This window comes from Manis javanica, chromosome 7 (assembly GCF_040802235.1).
Source record: "Manis javanica isolate MJ-LG chromosome 7, MJ_LKY, whole genome shotgun sequence".
NCBI classification, from domain to species: domain Eukaryota; kingdom Metazoa; phylum Chordata; class Mammalia; order Pholidota; family Manidae; genus Manis; species Manis javanica.
The window spans coordinates 15,753,895-15,781,324 of record NC_133162.1 but is presented as its reverse complement, the minus strand read 5'-3'; the positions used below and the strand labels follow the sequence as shown (position 1 = coordinate 15,781,324).

At 34.6% G+C, this 27,430-nt stretch overlaps 1 protein-coding gene across 2 annotated transcripts in view; it reads left to right on the top strand.

Moving 5' to 3' along the window:
- NHLRC2 (NHL repeat containing 2) overlaps nt 1-27,430 on the top strand; it is a 63,485-nt gene that overhangs the window by 15,521 nt on the left and 20,534 nt on the right. The window contains exons 3-5 of one of the 2 annotated variants that reach the window (XM_017641468.3): nt 870-1,325; nt 3,834-3,955; nt 11,168-11,297. In XM_017641468.3, coding sequence (XP_017496957.3) covers nt 870-1,325; nt 3,834-3,955; nt 11,168-11,297 — 708 coding nt within the window. The remainder of the gene's footprint in view (nt 1-869; nt 1,326-3,833; nt 3,956-11,167; nt 11,298-27,430) is intronic. The other variant, XM_017641477.3, reaches the window with a different exon arrangement.

Here is a 27,430-nt window from a genome sequence, read left to right as displayed (position 1 = left end):
CTTGCTTTTGTTTGCTTTTCTCAGTCCTCAGGCAGGGGTGTGTGTATGTGTTTTGGTTTGGAGTTAATAGTTGTAAATGGAAGGATGGACTGTCAGGGAATTATACCTCCCAACTGGTATGCTTTTATTTTTCTCTCCATGCTGGTTTGTATAGTTTTTGATGGTACCTTGAGAGAGTCTAGTTTATGTAATAATTGTTCCTTCCCTACCTTGGCAGTCAATACTGAGTTTTTTCTCTGAATCCAGTCTATCACTTACTACTTTTTTTCTGTACTACCTTCTTGACATACTATATTGATGAGGTAAAATAAATATGTTGTTTTTAGGTTTTGGCAGTTCTACCATCTACAATAAGATTTATTCTAAGAACTACATAATAGGAATTTTAAATAAATCAGACTATATTATGAAAATATCTTGCTTATATTTGTTTTGACAATCTGTAATGTAGATAAGTCAGAGAAATTTTAGAAGATAACGTGACAATAAATGCCACAAAAAGCAGTCATAGGCACTGAATTCCAAAGAGGCTTACAACAGGTGGAAAAAAGTTAACAGAATTACAATATCTTCATAAGAAAAGTATTTTTTAAAGCTTTGTGTAGATAAAAAACAAAATTTTAATCCTGAAATAGCCACATGATTTTGATATGTGTTTTTATGTAGTTACCAAGATTGTCATGAGATTTAAATGTCAGTTTTTTATTCATGTGTTTAATTTCACTGCAGCTGAAGATACTAATTTAGTTCTGCCTTCTTTTTTATCTCTGGATTGTTTATATTTATTAATTACCAAAATCAAATGTATGGATGGTGAAATTCAGACTTTAATATTTCATAATGTTTAACTTATAATTTTTCCCATTTAGATGGTCTTCTGATTGTTGGTGTTCACTCTGCTAAGTTTCCAAATGAAAAAGTCATGGAGAACATTAAGAGTGCTGTTTTCCGCTACAACATCACCCATCCTGTGGTTAATGATGCAGATGCCAGCCTTTGGCAAGAACTAGAAGTTTCCTGCTGGCCAACTCTAGTCATACTTGGACCTCGTGGAAACATGTTGTTTTCTTTGATTGGAGAGGGACACAAAGATAAATTATTTTTATATACTTCAATAGCTTTGAAGTATTACAAAGGCAGAGGACAGATCAGAGATAATAAAATTGGAATAAAACTCTATAAAGATTCTTTGCCACCTTCACCATTACTATTTCCTGGCAAAGTAACAGTAGACCATATTTTTAATAGATTGGTAATAGCAGACACTGGACATCATAGAATTTTGGTCGTTGGGAAGAATGGACAAATTCAATACAGTATTGGAGGTAAAGTTTGCTTTTAATTGTGATACATAATATATTTTACTTTAAAAATACAGTTCAAAAAAAAAAAAAAAAAAATACAGTTCAAGGAAATTCAATTGAAATTTATAAATAAAAACTAATTGTAGAAGGGCAATATACATTGACTTTTAAATACATCGTGAAGCTATTTTGTTGATGTATGATGTCTGAATTAATCTCTTCTCACTCCCTCAAAAACAAATGAAATTACCTAAAAAGCTCCATTCAGATCAAAAGGAGGAAATATTTAAGATAATTTTTAAGTATTTTTGTATGTCCTGTCTTTTTTTTTTAAGCTGCTGCTCTTACGGTATAAAAGTATATACATTTTGGAGTTTAGGCAATTTAATTGCTGTATTTCACTTTGCATCAAAATATATTCCTATCTTTTTAAAACCAGTACAATACCCTAGGAGCTTGAGACTTAGATTATAAAATATATATCCCATGATTTGTACATAATTTTTTCTCTCATTGCATAAGAACTTAAGCATACTTCTGGATCCACTCCCTTTGGGTATAGCAAAATATAATTAGCACACAAGCATAGATCATTTTGTTCCACATCTCTCTGGTCTTATATCTAAAATGCGCTGTTGTTTATATCTCCATAATTAATAAAATCTGACACATACATTCTTATTAATCTGGGCTGAACTGATATCTTAACAACATAGTAGTCAAAGAGAAAAGTAATGCATCTTTGCAGCCCTGCTTTAGAAACATGTAATGTAACATCAGTACACAGAGTAGGGATATCTGCATTCCTAATGCGAATAAACTTACACATTCCTAAGCCTTGGAACTATTCTTAGTATGCCAAGATATTATTCCTTTAGCTCTTGAATTTTTTTGTTTCTTGAATTTGTTTGTTGTCTTTGTTAGACTGTGTTTATTTTATGTTACTTGGTTTGGAAACTTGGTATTTTGGTTTATGATAAGCAATGTGCAAATTGTTACTCAAAATGTATGTGTTGTAGCAGGTTGAATTGAAATGGTCAGGAGTTTTTAATAGATTCTGTACTTTTCAGAATACTGTAGGTAAATGTTCTCCTTTGTTAAACAGGAAAACCAGCAGCAAGCTACCTTTCCCAAACATGTTTCTAGGAATACTGTGATCTTGAGATAAATTAATAGTTACTCTACAGTTTTTAATAAAAGAATTCTATGGTCAGATACACTCAAGAAATACTCGTTGGATGTGGTTTAACAGACTTTTGTTGGTGGGGGTGTGACTGTACTTCTCGGATCTCTTACCTTATGAATATTCAAGAGGAGATTAGGACACAATATAGCACACAATATTTCCCAATCTGAAGTGACCACAGTACCTCCCTTTTTTTTGCCTCCCAGGGAGCTTTCACCAACAATAATAGTATTATTAATATTAGTAAATATACATATGCCTGGCATTATTCTAAGTACTTTTCCTGGATTAATTTATTTGGTCCTCACAATGCTGTAAATCAGGAAATTATTAGTTCCATTTTACCAAAGAGAAACTGAGACACAAAGAAGTCATCCAGATCATCAGCTACAAAGAGGTGAAGTTGGAATTCAAACGCAGTGCACAAGTCTGCTGAGCTCTTGAGGTCATGTTCCTAGTCCCTACATTATCCTCCTCTCTCCCTCACAGTACAGGACAGGGGAGTTCCGCAGAGCGTAGCTGGGGAGTGCTGACTTAAAGGCTTCGGATGGCTTGTCCTCTGGCCACAGAAATAACAATTACATTTTATTATGCTGTGTATTCTCCATTCTTGAAACTCCTCATGTATTACAAAAGCTGAGAAGCCATTAGAGCAGAACCACTCTTTCACTCTCTTAAAGTGTTTATGAGATATTGTAGCACTTAGTGGCAAAGTGAAATAGTAAATATAAAGGATTTTAATCTGGGAGTACATGGACTACTAAGAAATGCTTGATTAGCCCTCAGGATCTCAGAACCCCTTGAAATTGTTCATGACATTTTGTGACCATATGTATTTTTCTTAGGGAAGGGTTCATAATTTTTATTGTACTATCAAAGGAATGTATCTTCCAAATTTGTTAACAGTCATCTAGATAATAAGATTAATATTATTTTTAGTTCTTTCTAGTCTAGGTAATAAGTAATTAACATGCTTTTAAAAGTATTTTCTTCTGACATATGCTACTATACTTGAGCGCACTATTAACTGTTACCCAATAAGCCCTGTTATTAGCAAAATTTAATTAGAGAAAAATCATTATTTTGGAAGACATTTTAGTTTTTAGGTAGAATATTATATATATATTATGTTATACTGAAATCACAGATTTAAATACAAATTTTATATATTTTTTGGGTTGATTTATATATATTTTGAAATGATTACAATAGGTTTAGCTAGTATCTTCTCATATAGATGCAATAAAAGGAAAAGAAAAAAAACAAGTTTTATTTTTTTGGTTTTACTTTGAGATAACTTTTTAAATGGAAAAATTTTCTCTTATGGCTGTCTTATCTTTTAGGACCCAACCCTGGAAGGAAAGATGGAATATTTTCAGAGTCAACTTTTAATTCACCACAGGGTGTAGCCATAAAGAATAATACCATATATGTGGCAGATACTGAAAATCACCTTATAAGAAAGGTAATTTTTCCATTTTATGTAAATTTTTAATACTTCTAATCAGAAAAACTGTCTACTTGCTACATTAAATATTTGAAGTGAGAGGGTGATGCTTAAATGCATCAAGTCATCCTCATTCAGCTTTTTTCAGAGGTACTTGCTTTAGCTTTAGTCTTACATATCTAATTTTTCTGTGTGTCAGCCTATAGTTGTCACAAAAGACAAACCCATCAATCAAGTCTTCTTTTTATCCTTTGTTTAAAAGTCATGTGCCAATCACTCAAAAGCTCCTCACTTTGAGGAATTTTCCTAACCAATATTTACAAATCGATGCTTTGTACCTTTTCAGTTGAATTTTCTCAAACCTAGAAAAAAACATACCACTCTTGCATCCTTTCAGCTTCTATGATTTGCCTGTAAATACTTATCTGTCAATTAGTCTCAAAATTCTTGCTGTTTCATTACGAAAGTAATATGTGGTATTCTTTTTGAAAAATGAATTAATACATAAAGGTAAAAAAAATCCCATGGTCATCTATTTCAGTTTCTTGGAGGTAACCAGCTATTGTTAAAATTTGTGTCTTTTCAGAAATTTTCTACCCACATACAAATAAATTTATATGTAAAAGACTACAGAGTCTTTTTTTAAACAAATAGAATCATACTGTACATATCTTCTGTGGTCTTGTTTTAACTTAATTTTTCCATATTAATCATGTGAATGATAGGACTGCATAGTATTTCATTATAGGAGTACCTAGTTATTTTAGACATTCCTTGCTGATGAATATGTGGCTATAATCCATTGGTCTTTAAGTTGCTTTCTATTTAGAAAATAACTGAGTTCATCCAACTCATCCTGCCTAAACACAACGTTTCAGATACTTCCTTGCTTTTCTTACTGTTTCTCTATTGATATATGTGCTCATTTATTTGACAATATTATCACCTAATATACATTTAATAGGAAAAAACATATAGAACATCTAGTAATATTCACTATAATGTAAGTCTCCATGAGCGCATGAAATTTGTTTTATTGCTGAAACCCTAAGCACCTTGAACAGAGCCTAGCCCACAGTAGGTAATCAATAAATACTTGTTGAAATCCTCAACAAAATATTAACAAACTAAATTCAAAAATACATCAAAAGGATCATCCATCAAGACCAAGTAGGATTTATTCCAGGGATGCAAGGATGGTACAATATTAGTAAATCAATCAATGTGATGCTGCACATTAACAAAAGGAAGGATAAAAGTCATATGATCATATCAATATGTACTTTAGAAAAATATTTAGAAAACCCTAGACTCTACCAAAAAACTATTAGAACTAGATTCAGCAAAGTCCAGGATACAAAATATACAGAAATCTGTTGCATTCCTGTATACAAACAATGAACTAGCAGAAAGAAATCAAGAAAATAGTTCCATTTGCAATTGCATCAAATAGAATAAAATACCTAGGACCAAACATAACCATGGAGGTGAAATACCTGTATTCTGAAAACTAAGACACTGATGAAAAAAACTGAAGACACAAATAAATGGAAATCTACCCCATGCTTATGGATAGGAAGAATTAATATTGTCAAAATGGCAATCCTGCCCAAAGTAATTTACAGGTTCAGAGCAATCCCTATCAAAATACCAATGGCATTTTTCAATGAACTATAGCAGATAATGCTAAAATTCATGTAGAACCACAAAGGACCCCAAATAGCCAAAGCAATCTTGAGCCAAAAGACCCCAAATAGCCAAAGCAAACCTGTCCTTTTTTAATTGTATGTTATTTCTCTGCCTTTAGAATTTAATGGGTTTTGGAGTATGCACTGCATTTCAAATACTTTCTAAGTAGCATAATCACAACAAATTTAGGTTACCTGAAGTTATGTTTGTATTATATCACTTAGTTTAGTGTCTGCAAAAATAAGGAGTGAGGTGGAATTATTATTTCTTGCCTGTCTTTAAAAATATAAAAATATTTATTGTATTTACTTTTGTTTAAGACCCTATTTGTTGAGGATTGATCATATTCGTACATTCACAGCTCACAAATCTCATTGTTCTGTGCATGCCTGTCTCTTGTTTAGAATAATTTATTAATTTATTAATTCCTCTTCATCCCATTTCCATTTCCCTTGGCATTCTCCCTATATAAACACACGTGCAGGCAGCCATTCTGGTATGTTTAATTCATATCCTTTTATTTGTATATGACGTAAAAGATGAAGTGTTTTGTGTGCATGTTTTGTAAACAATTTTATTGTGATATGGTTTACATAGATAAATTTGACCCATTTCAAGTATATAATTCAAGAAGTTTTAGTAAATTTAGTAGTTCATTCCTTTGTGTTGCTGAATAGCATTCATTGTATGGATATACCACTTTTATCTATTTATTCACCAGAAGATGGACATTTAGGGTGTTAACATTTTGGGCTGTTATGAATAATTTGTGTACAAATTTTGTGTGTACTACATTTTCATTTCTCTTGGGTAGATATGTGAATATTGGAATCGTTGAATCATGTGTTATACTTGTTTAACATTTTAAGAAAGTACTAAACTATTTTCCATAGTAGCTGCATCATTTACATGCAGTATGGTTCCAGTTTCTCCTTATCTTCACCATTACTTGTTATTTTCCATTTTCCATTTTTTAGATTCTCAGCATCCTACTAGGTGTAAAGTGGCCTCTCATTGTGGTTTTGATATGCATTTCCCTAATGAGTAATGATATTTTTTTTCTTATGCTTATGGACCACTTGTACATCTTCCTCTGAGAAGTGTCTGTTCAGATTTTTTTTGCCAATTTTTTATTTGGGTTATTTTTATTTTTTATTATTGAGTTGTAGTAGTTCTTTATATATTCTAGGTAAAAATCCCTTAACAGAATAAGAATTTCACATACTGTACTACATTGTGTGGGTTGTCTGTTCACTTTCTTAATCATGTCTTTTGATGCACAGAACTTTTAAATTTTAATGATTTCCAATTCTTTTTTTTTTCATTGCTTTTGCTTTTCGTGTCATAGGTAAGAATCGATTGCCAAATCCAAGATCAAAAAGATTTACTCCTTTATTTTCTTCTAAACATTTTATAGTGAAGTCTTTGATCCACTTTGAGTTGACTTTTATATTTAGTGTTAGGTAGAAGTCTACCTTCATGCTTTTGCATTTGGATATAGTTACTGTAGAACCATTTATTGAAGAAACTATTCTTTCTCCATTGGTAAGTTTTTAAGTCAGGAAGTATGAGTTCTCTCACTTTCTTCTTTTTCATCATTGTTGTGGCTGTTCGGGGTCCCTTGCAATTCCATATGAATTTTAGGGTCAGCTTACCCATTTGTGCAAAAACTTGAATCATATGAGTAATTATATTGTCTACAAAAAACAAATGATAGTTTTATCTTTTCCCTTCTTATTTTTATACTTCTTGTTTCTTTTTTATTATATTGCCGGCCAGAATCTCAATTGCTTTTAAACATTAGCAGTGATAGTTGTGGATATGGTCATAATTTAAAGGGAATGCATGTAAATTTTCTCCAAAAGTTTAATATTTTATGTAACTTTGGGAAATGAAGTATTTATGAAATTAAGAAACTTTCTATTCCTAGTTACTAAGAATTATTTTATTATGTAATTTTTAGAATGCATTTTCTAGAAGTATTGAAATAACTATATAAATTTTTGCCTTTAGTGAGTCGATATGATGAATTATATTAATGGTTTGTTTGCTGTTAAACCATCTTTTCATTCCTGGGATAAATCTTACCTAATAGTGAAGTTTTAAAAGTCAAATTGGATTTGGTTATCCTATAGCTGATGTTTTTAAATTTATGTTCATAAATTAAATGGCTTTGTATTTTCTCATACTGTTTTGCCTGATTTTGGAATCAAGGTCACATAAACCTCATCAAATGAGCTAATTGTTATTCTTTTTCTTGGAATAATTTGTCTAAGTAGAAATGATGATGTTTGAACATTCATTAAAACTCCCCTGTAACATTACCTGGACCTGGGGCTTTCTGTAAGATGAATTCTTTGATTATAATTACCAGCTTCTGTGATAATATTTCTTAAATCAAGATCAATAGTTTGAAGCTGTCTATTATGTTTTTGCAGATTTGGCTTAGTAAAAAAATATAGATGAGAGTTACATTGATTAATATTTTTTAGAAATTCAGGGCATTATAGGCAGTCACTAAAAATAATACAAGAGGATATTACTAAAATCAATGTAATTCACTGTAGTAACAAAATAGAAAATAATAACCATATAATTGCTTCATTAGATTTAGAAAAACATTTGAAAACATTTAATACCTATTCATGATAAAATTAGTAAACTTGAAATGGAAATAACATCCTTAATATGATAGAAGGCATCTACTAAGAGCCTGCAGCTACACTTAGTGCAAAATATTGAATGATTTCCATCAGAGATTGGAAACAAGGCAAGGATCCCCACTCTCACCATGTCTATTAAACATTGTACTGGAAGAAAATGAAATAAAAGGCATAAAGGCTGAAAAGGAAGAATAACTATTTGCCAATGACATGTCATGCACAGAAAATTGTAAGGAATCTGTGAAAAAGGTACTTGAGCTAATAAGTAAATTTAGGAAGGCTGCAGAATAGAAAGTCAGTATAAAAAAGTCAACTATTTTTTATATACTAGTAACAGTCCATTGTAAATTAGAATTTAAAATTTGTATTTACAGTAGCAATAAGAAACATAAAATACTTAGAATAAATTTTTTAAAATACATGCAAGTCCTGTATATGTCAAACTAGTATATTGCTGAGAAAAACTAACCCAGTATTGGATTGAAGGGCCCAAGATGGCAGTTTATCTTTAAATTGATCTGTAGATTCAAAGCAATCCCAATCAAAACTCCAGTAGGCTTTTTTAGGTAGATACTGATAAGCAGCTTTCAAAATTTACATGGAAATACAAAAACAAGGATTTATTAAATCTAAAACAATCTTGAAAACAAGTTAAAAGACTTAGACTACCTGCTGTCAAGACTTATTTACTATAGCTACTCTAATCAGGATGGTGTGGTACTTTCATAGGTATTATAGGTCAATAAAAAAGAATGAAGTGCCTAGAAATAACCTAATCCCTATATGCAGTCACTTGATTTTCCAAAAAGCATCAAAACAATAAAATTTCAACAAATTGTGCTAGAACAACTAGATGTCCATACAGGGTAAAAAGAAACATGATCCCTACCTCACCATATACAAACATCAATTCAAGATGCACCACTGAGCTAAATGTAAATGCTTAAACCATAAAGATTTTAGAAGAAAACATAGGGTATCTTTGTGACTTGTATGTAGGCAAAGTTTTCTCAAAGACAGTACACAGAAACAATCATAAAACAGAAAAATAAATTTGAATTTATCAAAATTTAAAAACTTCTCATTACAATTTACTCTTAAGAAAATGAAAACAAGCCAGCCACAGGCTGTCAGAAAATTGTTACCAAAATTCACAAAACATATGTATGAAGGGATTATTGCTATGCATGAAAATATAAAGGTTCCTATAGCTAAAAAAGACAACCCAATAAAAAATGGTCAAAAGATGTGAAAAGACATTTTTCAAAAGAATATACAATGACCACAAGCACATAAAAAAGTAATCAACATCGTGAGTTAAAAAATATATATACATTAAACCCATAATGTAATATCACTGTACATTTATTATAATGGTTAAAAATAGAAGGACAAAGCCAAGGATATGGAGCAATTGGAACTCAAACATTGTTGGTGGGACTATAAAATATAATAGACTGCTGTGAAAAACTTGGCATTCTTTTATCAGACTAATTATGTATACCCTTTAACATAGCAGTTATAGTCCTGTTCATACCCTAAAAGAGTGAAAACAGATGTCCACAGAAAGGCTTATTCAAGAATATTGATAGCAACTCTGTTTAAAGTCCCCAAACTGGAAATAGCTCAGGGGTCCATCATTAGGTAAATCTAAATGAACTGTAATACATACCTGGGATGGAATACTGCTCAGCAATAAAAAGGGACAAGCCGTTGTTATACAGTAAATCTCAGAAGCATGTTAAATAAAAAAAGCCTCACACACAAGAGGCCATACTTAGATTCCATTTACCTGAAGTCCTACAATAAATACATCATCTATGATAAAGAAACAATAGCATTTGCTTCCAGAGGCAGGAATGCCTGGAAAGAGGCATAAGGGAACTTTCTGGAGTGAAGGTAACATTCTATATCTTTAGGTAAGTTGGGTGGGGGCTATACAGCTTTATGCATTTTTGATAAATAATACACAAGATTTGTATTAGTTGTATGTCATTATTAAGTGTTACCTCAAAAAAAATTCTGATAAAATATGGAATTCCAGTTAATGATAAGCATGCTGAGATATTTAGGAACAGTGTACTGATATTTACAATTTACTTTGAAATGCATCAAAAAGTATAAATGGATTGAGGTATTAATCGCTGGATAAGATACATGATGAATCAAGTGAAATATTTTGTTAGTAAGTGGTAAGTATATGGATTTGCGGCAATATTCTTTCAACTTTCCCGTGTATTTGAAACTTCATGGTAAAATGTAGGGGAAGGGTCTCAGGAGATGAACTCAGAGCATCTGTTTTCAATAGAGTGCATGAGTGGTTCAGGTTATGAAGCGGAGGCAGGACCGTGCACAGCTAGAACTGCCTGGTTTCAAATCCCAACTTACTAGCTGTGAGATCTTCAGAAAATTACTTAATGATCTTTGCCTCAGTTTCATCTAAAATCATCAAAATCATAGTCATAGGGTTATTTTGAGGATGAATGGATGGGTGACTTGTGGGTCAGTGTCGAGCACATATAAAACTCTAGTTGTCAGATACCAGCCAAGCATAATTGAAATACATAATTTAACTTGAAGAAACATGCATTTTTTTCTAGATTTTGCTTTAAAATTTCAAATTTCACTTTCTACATATTTTATAGTTGAGATGGTAAAAGATGATGGGGGCGAGAGTGGGGGTAAGAGGAACGTGGGAAACAAAAAGGACCAAGTTTGTGCATTTTAATATAAGCTCAGCCTATACTTGATTAGCCTCTTTTTTTAAGAGTATTTGTGTTCCAGATTTTTTCTGTGTGCTATTATTGGAAATCTCCGTGTACCAAAAGAAAAAACCAAACTAACATGCATTGAGTAAGACATGCATTAATTTCTATAGATCGACCTGGAAGCCGAGATGGTGAGCACTGTAGCTGGCATTGGAATTCAAGGTGCAGATAAAGAAGGTGGAGCTAAAGGAGAACATCAGCCCATTAGTTCTCCTTGGGATGTAGTTTTTGGAACATCAGGTATGTAAACTTTTAATATTAAATATCTGTGTATTTTTTTAATAAACGCAAGATTTTAAAAATATTTTGGAGACATTCATTTGGAATAATTATATTGCTAGTTATTTTATTCTTTTGTATCTATGTCTTGGGATCTGATAATTGGGTAAAAACAAAGCCAGCAGTAACACATATAAGATAGAGTATATATTATTACATATTACATTACATATTTCATATACAAGATAGAATATATATTACCTTACTGCTAAAGGATTTTATCTTAGCTGCAGCTTCCAATTAATGTAGTTCTGAATATTCTTAAATTGGAAGGAATATGGTTTCAAAAGTTCAGGAAGACTGTTCATGAACTTACCAATTTAACAACGTCCTATTTATTTACTCTAGTTTGAAAAAAAAATTAAGAAATGACTGCTTTTTTTAGGTTATTCAAGTTTGTATTGAAATACAACTTCTTTTAAGTAACTTTACTGAATTATGCAGATGTTGATAATAAGATTTATGTTATCTTTACAGTCAGACTAAAAGATAATCCAGGGCAGTCGTGCACTTCTTTTTCTTGGTCTAATAAATGGTACTGAGATGGTTATTACATGTGTAAAACCAAAGTAATGAATAAATAAAATTACTAGAATACATGGAAAGTGGGATTAGGGACTAAATGATTTGTATAGTCTTAATATATTTGTAAAGTGAATAAGCACCAGTTTAGTTGAATGGCTTTATATTTGAGATAATTCTCCATTATTATACTAATTGGGTTATAATTCGAAGACATCAGTTTTCTTCCACTGCAATTAACTTTCATAAAGCTTTTACTATTTATAAAATAATAATGAACTTCTGGTACTCCCTGCACTTAACTATATATAATTTAGGTATTTTGTGTAAGTTATCTTTAAGAATTCCATTTTTTGGAACTCTGTCCTAATAAGCATGAGGTGTTTTAGTGGTTCACACGGGGGAAGGGTTTGGGAAGACAGGGAGCAGTGCATCCCAGGTGCAGTTAATAAGGGGATGTATTATATGTAGAGAATTTACAAACAGCAGTAAAACCAAATACAACTCAGTCCTCCTTTTTATCACTGTGCACCAGCAATTCTAAATAATTTCAAGGTTAAAAATACTGATCCCTACCCAGACTTAATGCTCCTGCCTCCCTGCCTTTGGTCCACCACTGGGATATTTGAACATAAATCTTCTAGATGGAAAAATAGTCTGAAACATATCTATCAGTAAAATTGTCAATCTGGATAAGAACTGTTACCTTGATATGCTGTTAAAGCCTCTCAAGAAAAAAAACAATTCTGCTCTTAGTATGTAAGCCCTCAGTGATTTAAAGCTAATAGTTCATAACAGCAATTCAGTTATTGATATTTACATTTTGCAACTTACAGCCTGTATTCACTGTACCTATTAGTGATTGCCGCAATAATGGTTCAGAAGGAACCATCCGAAACATACAAACCTAAATCTGTGTTTTCACTCACATATGGCATTGGGGTTCAACTGATCAAACCTAAATCTGTGTTTTCACTCACATATGGCATTGGGGTTCAACTGATCAAACCTAAATCTGTGTTTTCACTCACATATTGGGGTTCAACTGATCAAACCTAAATCTGTGTTTTCACTCACATATGGCATTGGGGTTCAACTGATCAAACCTAAATCTGTGTTTTCACTCACATATGGCATTGGGGTTCAACTGATCAAGACTGAGCCTGGGCTTTGTTCCAGCCTGTTCCTTGAGTCCAGATCTGCTCCATTTGTTTCTCATACTCCTTGGGCAAGTAGCTGTCTGAGGCATATTCTTTTGGCAAAAGAGAAGCCCAGTTAAACATATTTTAAGCTTTTATTCTTGTCATATCTGCTTACCTACTGTTATTAAAGCAAGTCGCATAACTAAGCTCAAAGTTACAGGGCAGGGATGTGCAGTTTGTCTACAGTGAGGCCATGGTAAGGGTATCGATGTATAAGATTATTAAGAGGAATGAATAACCGAGACCAGTAATTCCATCTTATCACATATACCAGAGTTTACATTGCTTTAAAACAAAATGTACATTACTGGATGTTTTACTAAGTTGGGTTTATTTAATGGCCATGGGGTACTGAAATATTTTTCTGGTCTGCAAATTTTTAACCATACTTTCCAGCATGGAATTTCTGGTTGTTTATCTCATACTGAAAATGCACCCAAATTGCTTGTCTCTGTTGACAAGTAACACCTTCAGCTTCCAGTTCGAGTGATATACTATCTGAGACTTGTGTCTTTATTAACCTCAGTTTTCAGTACAAAAGTGAGTCTTACCTCAGCTCAACAGATCATTAAAAGCATATGACTTTGCATTTCACTTACAACTTAAAATATCTTCACTTGAGGTACTTGGCAAGAGGAATAATCTTCAGTGTACCTAAATTTAACACCTTACAAAATGCTAGCTAAGAGAAAATGGTTTTCAAGCATTGCATGAAGGACTGCTCTATTCCAAGAGTATTTAACCTTGAGTTACATACCCAAGGCATTCATGGTTAGGCTTTATGAAGTACTTCAACTTCCCAGAAACTCTATGTAAAGATTTGGAGGAATTGTACAGATTCTCATCAGAATTTCAAAGTGGTATGTTGCCCAAAGCATTTTAAGAGCCACTGCTTTAAATTACTCTAAAATGTAAAGCTGGATTGATGTATATTGTCAGACTATGGGGAAACTGGATCATAGAATATTTGTTCTCCTTACAATTGTTTTTACTAAACTATATTTTGGCATCATGCCATTCATTAAAAGATAAGTCAACACATAAACATATCACATTCATTTATATTTATATGTGCTTCATATTATGTATTCATCAAAACACAGCCCTATAGGACTTGTTACTATTTTTACGCTAAGAATTTGCTGGGGTAGTTTCAGTTATTACCTTATAAATAACCTCTCTGATAATCTACTGGAGAAATTTTTTTATGGTGTCTGTTTTATAGATAATTATACTTTTCCCCAAGTATTAAGTCAGTTTTTAAGCTCCTAGGTAACTTAAAGATCATAACTGATTTTGTTTACATTGTTGCACTGATTGCTAGGAAAACTTAGAGACAAATTTATTTTTAGCAAAGTATAATAGAAACATAACACTCATTTTTTAATATTAGTATGGCTGCTGTCTTTCTTTTCTACCCTATTTTCCTGTTGTTTCAGTTTTCTTACTCATTTTAAATCTGTCTATCTTATTAAGGTTTATTTATTTGTAAACTACCTGAATCCTTTGTGAAATAAAAATAGAAGTAAATAAATACAAAATGCTGAAGTTATTAGCTGTGACAATCCATATGAAAAAAAAGATCTGTTAAATCTGGGGATCATAAAACTAAAAATGCTTTAATATAAGAACTATAAAAGTACCATTTTTTAAGCCAGTCATTTGATGTAAAACCAAAGCCTTTTCTTCAAGTGGCCCCAACAGTTTTGCACCACTCAAAATATATTGTTTTGGTTTCCTTGAAGTGTGTAAAAATTTTAAAACCCCTGTGAAGAAATCTGAGGGCTGAAATTATTTTAACTTATTCTTTACAATTTCTTTCCACACAATTTCATTCAACAACAGTTTGACTTAGCTACTTGCCTTTATTAAATCTTTCCAAAGTTCAACTTTTTTCATAGAAGCAACTTCCTTTTTTCGCTTTCATATTGAATTATGTACATTTAGATTATGTAAAGGTTCAACTGGTTTAAACAGATGGGGCATTAAATGCAACCTGAAGAGGATTGTGCCTCAGAAAAAGTAGTTCTTATAAGCACCTAAGTTTTTAATACTTTAAAAACTTTATAGAATATTCCTGAAATTGAATTGTAATATCAATATTGGAATAGATATTGTAATATCTTCACACATTGGGATATTCTACAGTGCAAATAATGGATCATGGCTACACGTAGCAGCATAGCCAAGTATCAGAAGGAGTCTGTTGAATGAAGAAAGCAAGTTACAGAAGAGACCTACAGTGTGAAAGAAACCATCCTTAGAAAGTTCAATAGCAAGTAAACTGAATTATACAATAAGAGAAATTAAAAAGTAAAAGAAGAAAATGAAAAACATCCATTTTTAGACTGATGGTTCCTTCTGGAAAGAGAAGGGGATATGATCATAGAGGAATGCACAAGGTTTTCAGATAATCTCTTTCCTTTAGGTAGATGGTATGCACATGGATGTCTAGTTTTATGTAAATTTTGTATATAACATGTATCCATTTGTATGCATATATAATTAAAAATTAAACCTTAAAAAGAATCTTAAACAGAGTAGATTAGGTAAAGAGAAAGAAAATAACAAGGATAAATTCTCAGTTGAATATATACCCACCAAGAGACCCAGTTAATAAATAACATCAAGAGGAGATTAGGGAAGGGACTTGAAATACCTCTAATTGTCTTAATTATATATGCAATATATAAATGCATATGTGTTTTTCTTAAATAATGCCTGAATATTTAACCTTATGATGCCATTAAAGTGAGAAAAGCACAATAACTAACAAAGTGGGTTGGACAAAAATGATTTTCACCTGTTTGTTTTTTATTATCACAGTAAATATGGTCAGAACTTCATAATGCACTGAAAATAATTACTAACTACAATAAATTCATTTTTCAGAGCAGAAACTTTGCCATATTTCTAAAATGTATATCAGCGCTGTGCTGACTCCACTCATGCCAGACAATAACCTGAGACATTTTTTTTATCATAAAGGCCCAAATCCTTGCTAGTCTCTCTCTAAGTACTTTATACTCTACCTGATTTAGAATCATTTATAGAAAGGATAATGTGCCCAAATCCTATCAACCTTCCTTGGCTCTTTAATCAGCATTTTCCCTAGATAGAAGTTTAGCTGTTCTTATACAACCTTTAATGATTAAAATCCAACTATTTAGTGTGCTAGTCCGAATATCTACAATGTTGGTACTTCTGTGCTTAGGTAATAGGCTTTTCTGACTTCCATTCATATCCTATAAAATACCATGAAAAACATATCCTCTAAAGATAATAACATTTACAGATTTTTTTGAGGAATAACTTTATACAATGTGACTAGTATGTTTTTGGTTTGTTAAAATAAAAACAGTTATATTATTTTTATATCTAAAATATGAGAACATTCTTACACTCTTACGTAAGAAGATTCTTATACTATCTTACTATGTTGACTAGGTGTTTATAAGGTTTTTTTTTTAGCCAGATTAATGAGGTATACTTTACAGAAAGTAACATTCACCTTGATTAGTTACAAGTACTACGTGTTTTGACAGACATATACAGTATTATAACCATTACTACAATCAAGATATAGAATATTTTTATCACCTCAAAAAATTCTTTCTTGACCCTTTGTCCAGTCCCTCCCACCACTTCCACCACCTACTCCAGATCTATTTTTTGTTCCTCAGTATAGTCTTTTATGTCTGGCTTCTTTCATTTAGAATAATGCTTTTGAGATTTATCCGTGTTGTTGCATGTATCAGTAGTAGTTGGTTCTTTTTTATTGTTGAATAGTATTCCATTATATGGCTGTACCACGATTTCTTTATTAATTCTGTGATAGATGTTTCAGATCTCTACTTTATGACAGTTATGATTAAAGTCTATAAAAATTTGTGTACAGGCTTTATGTGGACATACCTATTTCTTTGGGCAAATGCTTAGGAATGAAATTTATGGGTCATATGATGAATGTACATTTAATTTTATAAGAAACTGACAAAACTTTTCCCAAGTGGCTGTTTTCTTAGAGTCCCAAATGTCCTTCTGGAATAATATTGCTTCTTCCTTAACAACTTCCTTTAATGTTTCTTGTACCACATTATCTGCTGACAGTGATTTCTCTTGGCCACCTTTTTCTGTGGGGAGGGGTGCAGGAGGAGTATGAAAAACGACTTAGCCTTCAGTTTTGAAAGATATGTTCACTCCATCTATGAATCTGGATTGATTTTTTTCTTTGATACTTTAAAGATATCATTCCATTGTTTTATAACTTACATAGTTTTGTTTTCCTAATTCCTTTGATATATAGGCACTTCTTCTCTGGCTGCCTTCAAGACGTTCTTTTTGGTTTTCAGCAGTTTAACTGATACATTGAATCTGTGGTTTAATGTCCTTCATTATTTGTGAAAAATAATCACCCATCATCTCTTCAACCATTTTTTTCTGCCTCTTTCTCTTCTAAGATTTCAGTTACTCATTTGTTAGACTCTGATATTATATCCAAATCTTAACATATTATGTTCTTTTTATTTCACCCTTTCTCTTTGTGTTTCAGTTTGGATAATTTGTATTGATTTATCTTAGGGCCATTGATTGTTTCCTCAACTGTGCTAGTTAACTGATGAGCCTCTGATGGACTTTTCCATCTCTGATAAGGATTCTTTTTTATATAGCATTTATATTTTGCTATTTCTTATAGATTACATCTATCTGCTGAAATTTGTTATCTGTTTGGTATATTGGCTACCTTTTTCTATAGATTCTTTAACATAGTAAGCATCATCCTTACAAAGTCTGTCATATAGAGCCAAATTTCAGATCATCTCTGAGTCTGTTTCTAATTGATTACTTTGTCTGAAAATGGGTTTTGTTTTTTAGATTCTTTTTCTTTTTCTTTTCTACTTCACGTGTGTCTTCTCATTTTTTATTATGTTCCAGTTATCTTATCTAGAACTACAGAGGATGATGAGATAAATAGTATTTAAGCTATTATTATGGGAATTTGAATCAATTTAATTAGAACCTAGCCTGGATCTGAGTTTTATCATTGCAGTGATTACTGTCTGCTTGCATAGCCCTTGGATTCCTCTAGCAGTGGGCTGCTGCCATCTTTTGGTGTTGCCTTAGAATGGGGGTCTAGATTCTCATGTTAGTACTCCACCCCTGCAGAGCTCAGCCCCAGTGGTTTTCACTGTAAACTCCTGAAGCTCCCCAGTGGGTAGGTCATTGCTGTCTATTATTCCGTACTAGGTTGTATTAGGGCTAAAGGGGTGTTCTCTGTTGTTCTGGTCAGCTTAAGGCTTAGGGAGGCTGTGTCAGCCTAGGCCTCCATGAAAGGAGGTGGGGAGCTTTTTCATTGTTCCTGTTCCTTCTCTCTCTGGCAGCCAAACTCTGGTTTGCATCTGTGTATGGTGTTGAAGAGTTTCCTGCTTTTCCTCCAGCAGTGGGATACCTCTGTTAGTGTCAGTATGGGTCTTTGGCCAAAGACTGTTCCCTGCCCCTCCCACAGAGAAAGAGATTTCTTCTTCTACCCTTCCTTCAGCTGTAATTGGTCTTTTTCCATGCCGTGGGGGCAATGGGCTTTGCTGTTTTTTCCTAATGGCTTAAGGCTTGACTTCACAGGAGGCTTAGAGACTGTGTAGAAAAAACTTTACACTTTTGGACACTTTTACAGTTGCTATTTAGACAGTTCTAGCCAGTGGGATCTATTTTTGATCATAGTTGCTTAAAATAACAATTTTTAAAAGCTGGGTGTCAGGTAATTTTCTTTTCACTTTTATATTTCATTTGCTGGTTTTATTCCTGTTTTCTGAAACTACTTCATTAATCCTTAATGGTAATTATGAGGTGTTTGCCTTTAAAAATACTCTCCAAACCTTCTTAGCTTTTGGCATTGTCCTTTTTTAATTTTGAATTTGTGACTGTTGGAAGTCAGTGGTACTAAGTGCACTGTTAATTTAAAATTGAAATATTCATGATTGCTACATTCTTGTTAGAAGGAACAAAGCTAATAACCATACTTGTTGATACAATTATGTGCTTTAGATTTCAAAATCCAGGATGAACAGTATGAGTTATTAATAGGTCGATAGACATTATAAGTGCCAGACTTTCTTTTTAATCCTCATTTGCAAGAACTACTTTCAGCCCTCAGTGAAATGATCAGGCAGGGTAAAAACTTGAGAGAGGCCGTTAGCATGGTAATTATGACTGTGGACCCTGGAACCAGACCACTCGGGTTCTAATCAGTTTCATACCTTAGTAGTTGTATGACTTTAGGCAAACTATTTAGCCTCTTTTGCCTTAATTTCCTCACCTAAATTGACAATACTAATAGCACCTACCTCAATTGCTTGTGACAATTACAAGAATGAATATGTGTTAAAGCACTTAAAACAGTGCCTGGCACATAGACAGTACCTTGGAAATGTTTACTGTAAGATAGAGTATGATCATAAAAGTCACAGAGATGTTCATGAGCTGAACCAAACCAAAGATGGAAAGACAAGGGGCTGGAAAAAAATACTTGAAAGAGATCATTCAGCCATGGGCTGTTCAGTGGCTGCAGGGAGGAAAGGGGAAAAGGAGTGAACCTAGCCACACATCCCAGAGGAGAAGCCGTGGTTACACTTGGTCAGATGCCTAATTCTGATCACGCGTGAAGGTGTACGTGGGTCTCTGAAGGCAGAGCTGAGGTCCTAGGGCAGAGGCAGGAAGAAGAGAGTGCGCCACGCCAGGGCTTGGCCGGAAGAGCACAGGCCGCCCCCTGTACCTCCTGCATCCTGGTCAGGGCACTACTGATCTGGCGCCAGACTCACTAATGGATGAGTATTCCAGTTTCAGCTGGGTGCATTTCAACAAATTATTTAACCTTTTTCAGTTTGAGTTTTTTTTATCAAATGGAGATGATAATAAGACTTCCTAAGGTTGTTAATTACAGGACATAATCCATGAAAAGTGCTATTAGTTCATTGCCTTAAATACAGGAAGTGTTCTGGATGGTTATCATTTCACACACACCTCCATCATCATAATCATTCCAAAACACCTGAATCCTGACATGTCTTTCTACACTCCTTCTCATTCCTCAGGCTTCAAAAGGAAATAACTACACAAAGACCAAGGCCAAAGAAATACTCACACTTCATTCCAGTGAAGAGTTGACCCTGATGTGGTAGACCGTAGTTGACTAGGCTGGCCTTTTGGGAGAACTAGATAGTGGAGGTCTGATTTGGTCTTTCACTTAGATACATACCGGCACAGCTCTCCTTTGGCAGGTAGAGGCTTTAAAAGCATGTCATCTTGTAATAGAGTTTTATTTCTAATCTTGAAGCTTTTTGCTTTTCTTGCTGTACAAATTAGAACCTTCATGTGATGCTAATAAAAGTGTTGATAGAAAAAGGCGGAGCCAAGATGGCGGTGTGAGTAGAGCAGTGGAAATCTCACAAAACCACATATATTTTTGAAAATACAACAAAGACAACTCTTACTAAAACACCAGAAGACACAGGACAACATCCAGACTACATCCACACCTGCGAGAACCCAGCGCCTTGGGAAGGGGGTAAGATACAAGCCGTGGCCCGGTGGGACCCAAGCACCCCTCATCCCAACTCCCGGCGGGAGGAGAGGAGTTGGAGCGGGGAGGGAGAGGGAGCCCAGGACTGCTAAATAGCCAGCCCTAGCCATCCGCACCAGAACGCAGACACAGTGCGTGCGTGGTGTGCTAAAAACTAGGGAATCAGGACAGTAAGACTTGTGAGTGGGTTCCCGCAGCCGGTGCCCCGGGGACAAAGAAAAGCGAGTGCTTTTTGAAAGTCTTAAAGGGACAGGGACCCCACAGCTGGATGGAAGCATCTGGGACACATAGCCCAGCAGCTGGGAATCCCGGGGAACTCTGGGCACCCTAACCCCCTGCACAGCAGCGCACCTCAAAGGCCCCTCATGGAGATAAACAGCCTCCCGAACGTTTCCCCTCCAACACGGCTCCGCCATATCAGAGCAGCAGCCCAAGGCAGATCACGCCTACAGCAACAGCAGAGCTTAACTCCACAGCCGCCGGGCAAGAATCAGAAGCCCCGTCTGCGTGCAGCTGCCCAGCACAAGCCGCTAGAGGTCACTGTTCTCCCAGGAGAGGAAAGCCACAAACCAACAAGAAGGGACATTCTCCCAGCCGTCACTCGTTCCCGCTCTGCAAACTATATCGCCATGAAAAGGCAGAATCTAAGAAAGACAAAATCACAGGGACAACACCTGAGAAGGAGATAGACCAAACCAGTCTTCCTGAAAAAGAATTCAAAATAAAAATCATAAACATGCTGATGGAGATGCAGAGAAATATACAAGAGCTAAGGGATGACGTCTGGAGGGAGATTACAGAAGTGAAACAATCTCTGGAAGCATTTATAAGCAGAATGGATAAGATGCAAGAGGCCATTGATGGAATAGAAACCAGAGAACAGGAATGCATAGAAGCTGATGCAGGGAGAGATAAAAGGATGTCCAGGAATAAAACACTATTAAGAGAACTGTGTGACCAATCCAAAAGGAACAATATCTGCATTATAGTAGTACCAGAAGAATAAGAGAGAGAAAAAGGGATAGAAAGTGTCTTTGAAGAAATAATTGCTGAAAACTTCCCCAATATGGGGGAGGAAATAATCGATCAGACCACGGAAGTACACAGAACTCCCAACAGGAGGGACCCAAGGAGGACAACACCAAGACACATAATAATTAAAATGGCAAAGATCAAGGACAAGGACAGAGTTGTAAAGGCAGCTAGAGAGAGGAAAAAGGTTACTTACAAAGAAAAACCCATCAGGCTATCATCAGACTTCTCAACAGAAACCTTACAGGCCAGAAGAGAATGGCATGATATATTTAATGCAATGAAACAGAAGGGCCTTGAACCAAGAATACTGTATCCAGCAAGATTATCATTTAAATATGAAGGAGGGATTAAACAGTTCTCACACAAGCAAAAGTTGAGGGAATTTGCCTCCCACAAACCACCTCTACAGGGTATTTTAGAGGAACTGTTCTAGATGGGAGCACTCCTAAGACTAAACAGATGTCCCCAGAGAAAATAAAATCACAGCAAAGAAAGCAGACCAACCAAATACTAACTAAAGGCAAAAAAAAAAAATCAACTACCCACAAAAGCAGTTAAAGGAAACACAAAAGAGCACAGAATAAAACAACCAACATATAAAGAATGGAGGAGGAGGAATAAGAAGGGAGAGAAGTAAAGAATCACCAGACAGGGGTTATAAGAGCTCAATACGAGAGCTAAGTTAGACAGTAAGATACTAAAGAAGCTAACCTTGAACCTTTGGTAACCACGGATCTAAAGCCTGCAATGGCAGTAAGTACATATCTTTCAATAGTCACCCTAAATGTAAATGGACTGAGTACACCAATCAAAAGACACAGAGTAATAGAATGGATAAAAAAGCAAGACCCATCTATATGTTGCTTACAAGAAACCTCAAACCCAAAGACATGCACAGACTAAAAGTCAAGGGATGGGAAAAACATATTTCAGGCAAACAACAGAGAGAAGAAAGCAGGGGTTGCAGTACTAGTATCAGACAAAATAGACTTCAAAACAAAGAAAGTAACAAGAGATAAAGAAGGACACTACATAATGATAAAGGGCTCAGTCCAACAAGAGGATATAACCATTCTAAATATATATGCACCCAACACAGGAGCACCAGCATATGTGAAACAAATACTAACAGAACTAAAGGGGGAAATAGAATGCAATGCATTCATTTTAGGAGACTTCAACACGCCACTCACCCCAAAGGATAGATCCACTGGGCAGAAAATAAATAAGGACACGGAGGCACTGAACAACACACTAGAACAGATGGACCTAATAGACATCTATAGAACTCTACATCTAAAAGAAACAGGATATACATTCTTCTCAAGTGCACATGGAACATTCTCCAGAATAGACCACATACTAGCTCACAAAAAGAGCCTCAGTAAATTCCAAAAGATTGAAATTCTACCAACCAACTTTTCCGACCACAAAGGTATAAAACTAGAAATCAATTCTACAATGAAAACAAAAAGGATCACAAACACATGGAGGCTTAACAACATGCTCCTAAATAATCAATGGATCAACGAACAAATTAAAATAGACATCAAGGAATATATAGAAACAAATGACAACAGCAACACAAAGCCCCAACTTCTGTGGGACGCAACAAAAGCAGTCTTAAGAGGAAAGTATATAGCAATTCAGGCACACTTAAAGAAGGAAGAACAATTCCAAATAAATAGTCTTACATCACAATTATTGAAACTGGAAAAAGAAGAACAAATGAGGCTTAAAGTCAGCAGGAGAAGGGATATAATAAAGATCAGAGAAGAAATAAACAAAATTGAGAAGAATAAAACAATAGCAAAAATCAATGAAACCAAGAGCTGGTTCTTTGAGAAAGTAAACAAAATAGATAAGCCTCTAGCCAAACTTACTAAGAGAAAAAGAGAATCAACACACATCAACAGAATCAGAAATGAGAATGAAAAAATCACGACCGACTCCACAGAAATACAAAGAATTATTAAAGACTACTATGAAAACCTATATGCCAACAAGCTGGAAAACCTAGAAGAAATGGACAACTTCCTAGAAAAATACAGCCTTCCAAGACTGACCAAGGAAGAAACACAAAAGTTAAACAAACCAATTATGAGCAAAGAAATTGAAACGGTAATCAAAAAACTACCCAAGAACAAAACCCCCGGGCCAGACGGATTTACCTCGGAATTTTATCAGACATACAGAGAAGACATAATACCCATTCTCCTTAATGTTTTCCAAAAAATAGAAGAGGAGGGAATACTCCCAAACTCATTCTATGAAGCCAACATCACCCTAATACCAAAACCAGGCAAAGACCCCACCAAAAAAGAAAACTACAGACCAATATTCCTGATGAATGTAGATGTAAAAATACTCAATAAAATATTAGCAAACCGAATTCAAAAATATATCAAAAGGATCATACACCATGACCAAGTGGGATTCATCCCAGGGATGCAAGGATGGTACAACATTCGAAAATCCATCAACATCATCCACCACATCAACAAAAAGAAAGACAAAAACCACATGATCATCTCCATAGATGCTGAAAAAGCATTTGACAAAATTCAACATCCATTCATGATAAAAACTCTCAGCAAAATGGGTATAGAGTGCAAGTACCTCAACATAATAAAGGCCATATATGATAAACCCACAGCCAACATCATACTGAACAGTGAGAAGCTGAAAGCTTTTCCTCTGAGATCGGGTACAACACATTGATGCCCACTCTCCCCACTGTTATTCAACATAGTACTGGAGGTCCTAGCCATGGCAATTAGACAAAACAAAGAAATACAAGGAATCCAGATTGGTAAAGAAGAAGTTAAACTGTCACTATTTGCAGATGACATGATATTGTACATAAAAAACCCTAAACACTCCACTCCAAAACTACTAGAACTGATATCGGAATACAGTAAAGTTGCAGGATACAAAATTAACACACAGAAATCTGTGGCTTTCCTATACACTAACAATGAGCCAATAGAAAGAGAAATCAGGAAAACAATTCCATTCACAATTGCATCAAAAAGAATAAAATACCTAGGAATAAACCTAACCAAAGAAGTCAAAGACCTATACCCTGAAAACTACAAGACACTCTTAAGAGAAATTAAAGAGGACACTAACAAATGGAAACTCATCCCATGCTCGTGGCTAGGAAGAATTAATATCGTCAAAATAGCCATTCTGCCCAAAGCAATATACAGATTTGATGCAATCCCTATCAAATTACCATCAACATTCTTCAAGGAACTGGAACAAATAATTCAAAAATTCATATGGAAACACCAAAGACCCCGAATAGCCAAAGCAATCCTGAGAAAGAAGAATAAAGTGGGGGGGGATCTCACTCCCCAACTTCAAGCTCTACTACAAAGCCATAGTAATCAGGAAAATTTGGTACTGGCACAAGAACAGAGCCACAGACCAGTGGAACAGATTAGAGACTCCAGACATTAACCCAAACATATATGGTCAATTAATATTTGATAAAGAAGCCATGGACATACAATGGGGAAATGACAGTCTCTTCAACAGATGGTGCTGGCAAAACTGGACAACTACATGTAAGAGAATGAAACTGCATCACTGTCTAACCCCATACACAAAAGTAAATTCAAAATGGATGAAAGACCTGAATGTAAGTCATGAATCCATAAAACTTAGAAAAAAGCATAGGCAAAAATCTCTTGGACGTAAACATGAGTGAGCTCTTCTTGAACATATCTCCCTGGGCAAGGAAAACAAAAGCAAAAATGAACAAGTGGGACTATATTAAGCTGAAAAGCTTCTGTACAGCAAAAGACACCATCAATAGAACAAAAAGGTACCCTACAGTATGGGAGAATATATTTCTAAATGACAGATCCGATAAAGGCTTGACATCCAAAATATATAAAGAGCTCACATACCTCAACAAACAAAAAACAAATAATCCAATTAAAAAATGGGCAGAGGAACTGAACAGTTCTCCAAGAAAGAAATACAGATTGCGAACAGACACATGAAAAGATGCTCCACATGGCTAGTTTTCAGAGAAATGCAAATTAAAACCACAATGAGATATCACCTCACACCAGTAAGGATGGCTACCATCCAAAAGACAAAGAACAACAAATGTTGGCGAGGTTGTGGACAAAGGGGAACCCTCCTACACTGCGGTGGGAATGTAAATTAGTTCAACCATTGTGGAAAGCAGTATGGAGGTTCCTCAAAATGCTCAAAATAGAAATACCATTTGACCCAGGAATTCTACTCCTAGGAATTTACCCTAAGAATGCATCACTCCAGTTTGAAAAAGACAGATACACCCCTATGTTTATAGCAGCACTATTTACAATAGCCAAGATATGGAAGCAACCTAAATGTCCATCAATAGACGAATGGATAAGGAAGATGTGGTACATATACACAATGGAATATTATTCAGCCATAAGAAGAAAATAAATCCTAAAATTTGCAACAACATGGATGGAGCTAGAGGGTATTATGCTCAGTCAAATAAGCCAAGTGGAGAAAGACAAATACCAAATGATTTCACTCATCTGTGGAGTATAAGAACAAAGGAAAAACTGAAGGAACAAAAGAGCAGCAGAATCACAGACCCCAAGAATGGACTAGCAGTTACCAAAGGGAAAGGGACTGGGGAGAATGGGAGGGTAGGGAGAGATAAGGGGGGGAAGAAGAAAGGGGATATTATGATTAGCATGTATAATGTTGGGGATGGGGGCACGGGGAGGGCTGTGCAACACAGAGAAGACAAGTAGTGATTCTACAACATCTTAATATGCTGATGGACAGTAACTGGGAGTTTGTGGTGGGGCCTTGGTGTAGGGGAGAGCCTAGTATACATAATGTTTTTCATGTAATTGTAGATTAATGATAACAAAAAAAGGGGGGGATTACTCCATGATAGCATAAAATTAACTGCAGATCAATGATTAATGCATGCTTTACATATCCTTAATTTTGATCTTTTAAAGGGTGTTGGATGATCAGCTATGGAAGTGCATTTTTCTGATAATATTTCTTTCTCTAAAAAAAAAAAAAAAAAGCAGTCCTGTGTGGTGGTCTCCAATAGGTTCTTCACAATGGTATAAAGGTCATATCAAAGTGTGGGCAAAGGGTTTGTTTGTGTTTTTATAGAGGATCAAAGCCTAATTTGGCTACCCAGAAGGCAAAATAAGATATGATATGAAGAAGAACTTCCAACATCAACATCCTCTGGAAGAGTCATTCCAGAAGATGACTCTCAAAAAACTTCAACAAAGATCCTGGCGCTGTTGGAGTTGTAGCTGCATTCATCCCACCAGTGCCTGGACTTGCCATTGGAGTGGAGAAGGAGGTATCTAAGCTGGCCTGTCCATACAGTAAAACAACAAATTTGACTGGATCTATACTGTCGGAACTCAACCAAGAATTAGGAGAAGTGCAAGTTGCAGTGCTTCAAAATCGTGCTACTGTATCTATTGTTAAAAGAACATGGGATGTGAACAGTTTCCAGGAATGTGTTATTTTAATTTGTCTGATTTTTCTTAAACTATTCAATATCAGACAATATCCATCATATTATTGATAAGTTTTCACAAATGCCTGGGTTACCTAACTGGTTTTCTTGGTTTCACTGGATATGGCTGGTAATTGTGGGTCTGCTTTTGTTATGTATCTGTATTCCTATTCTGTTAATGTGTGTATGCATTTTATGTAGTAGTTTGTTAAAACCTATACATGCTTATGTTACTCTACAAGAAGTT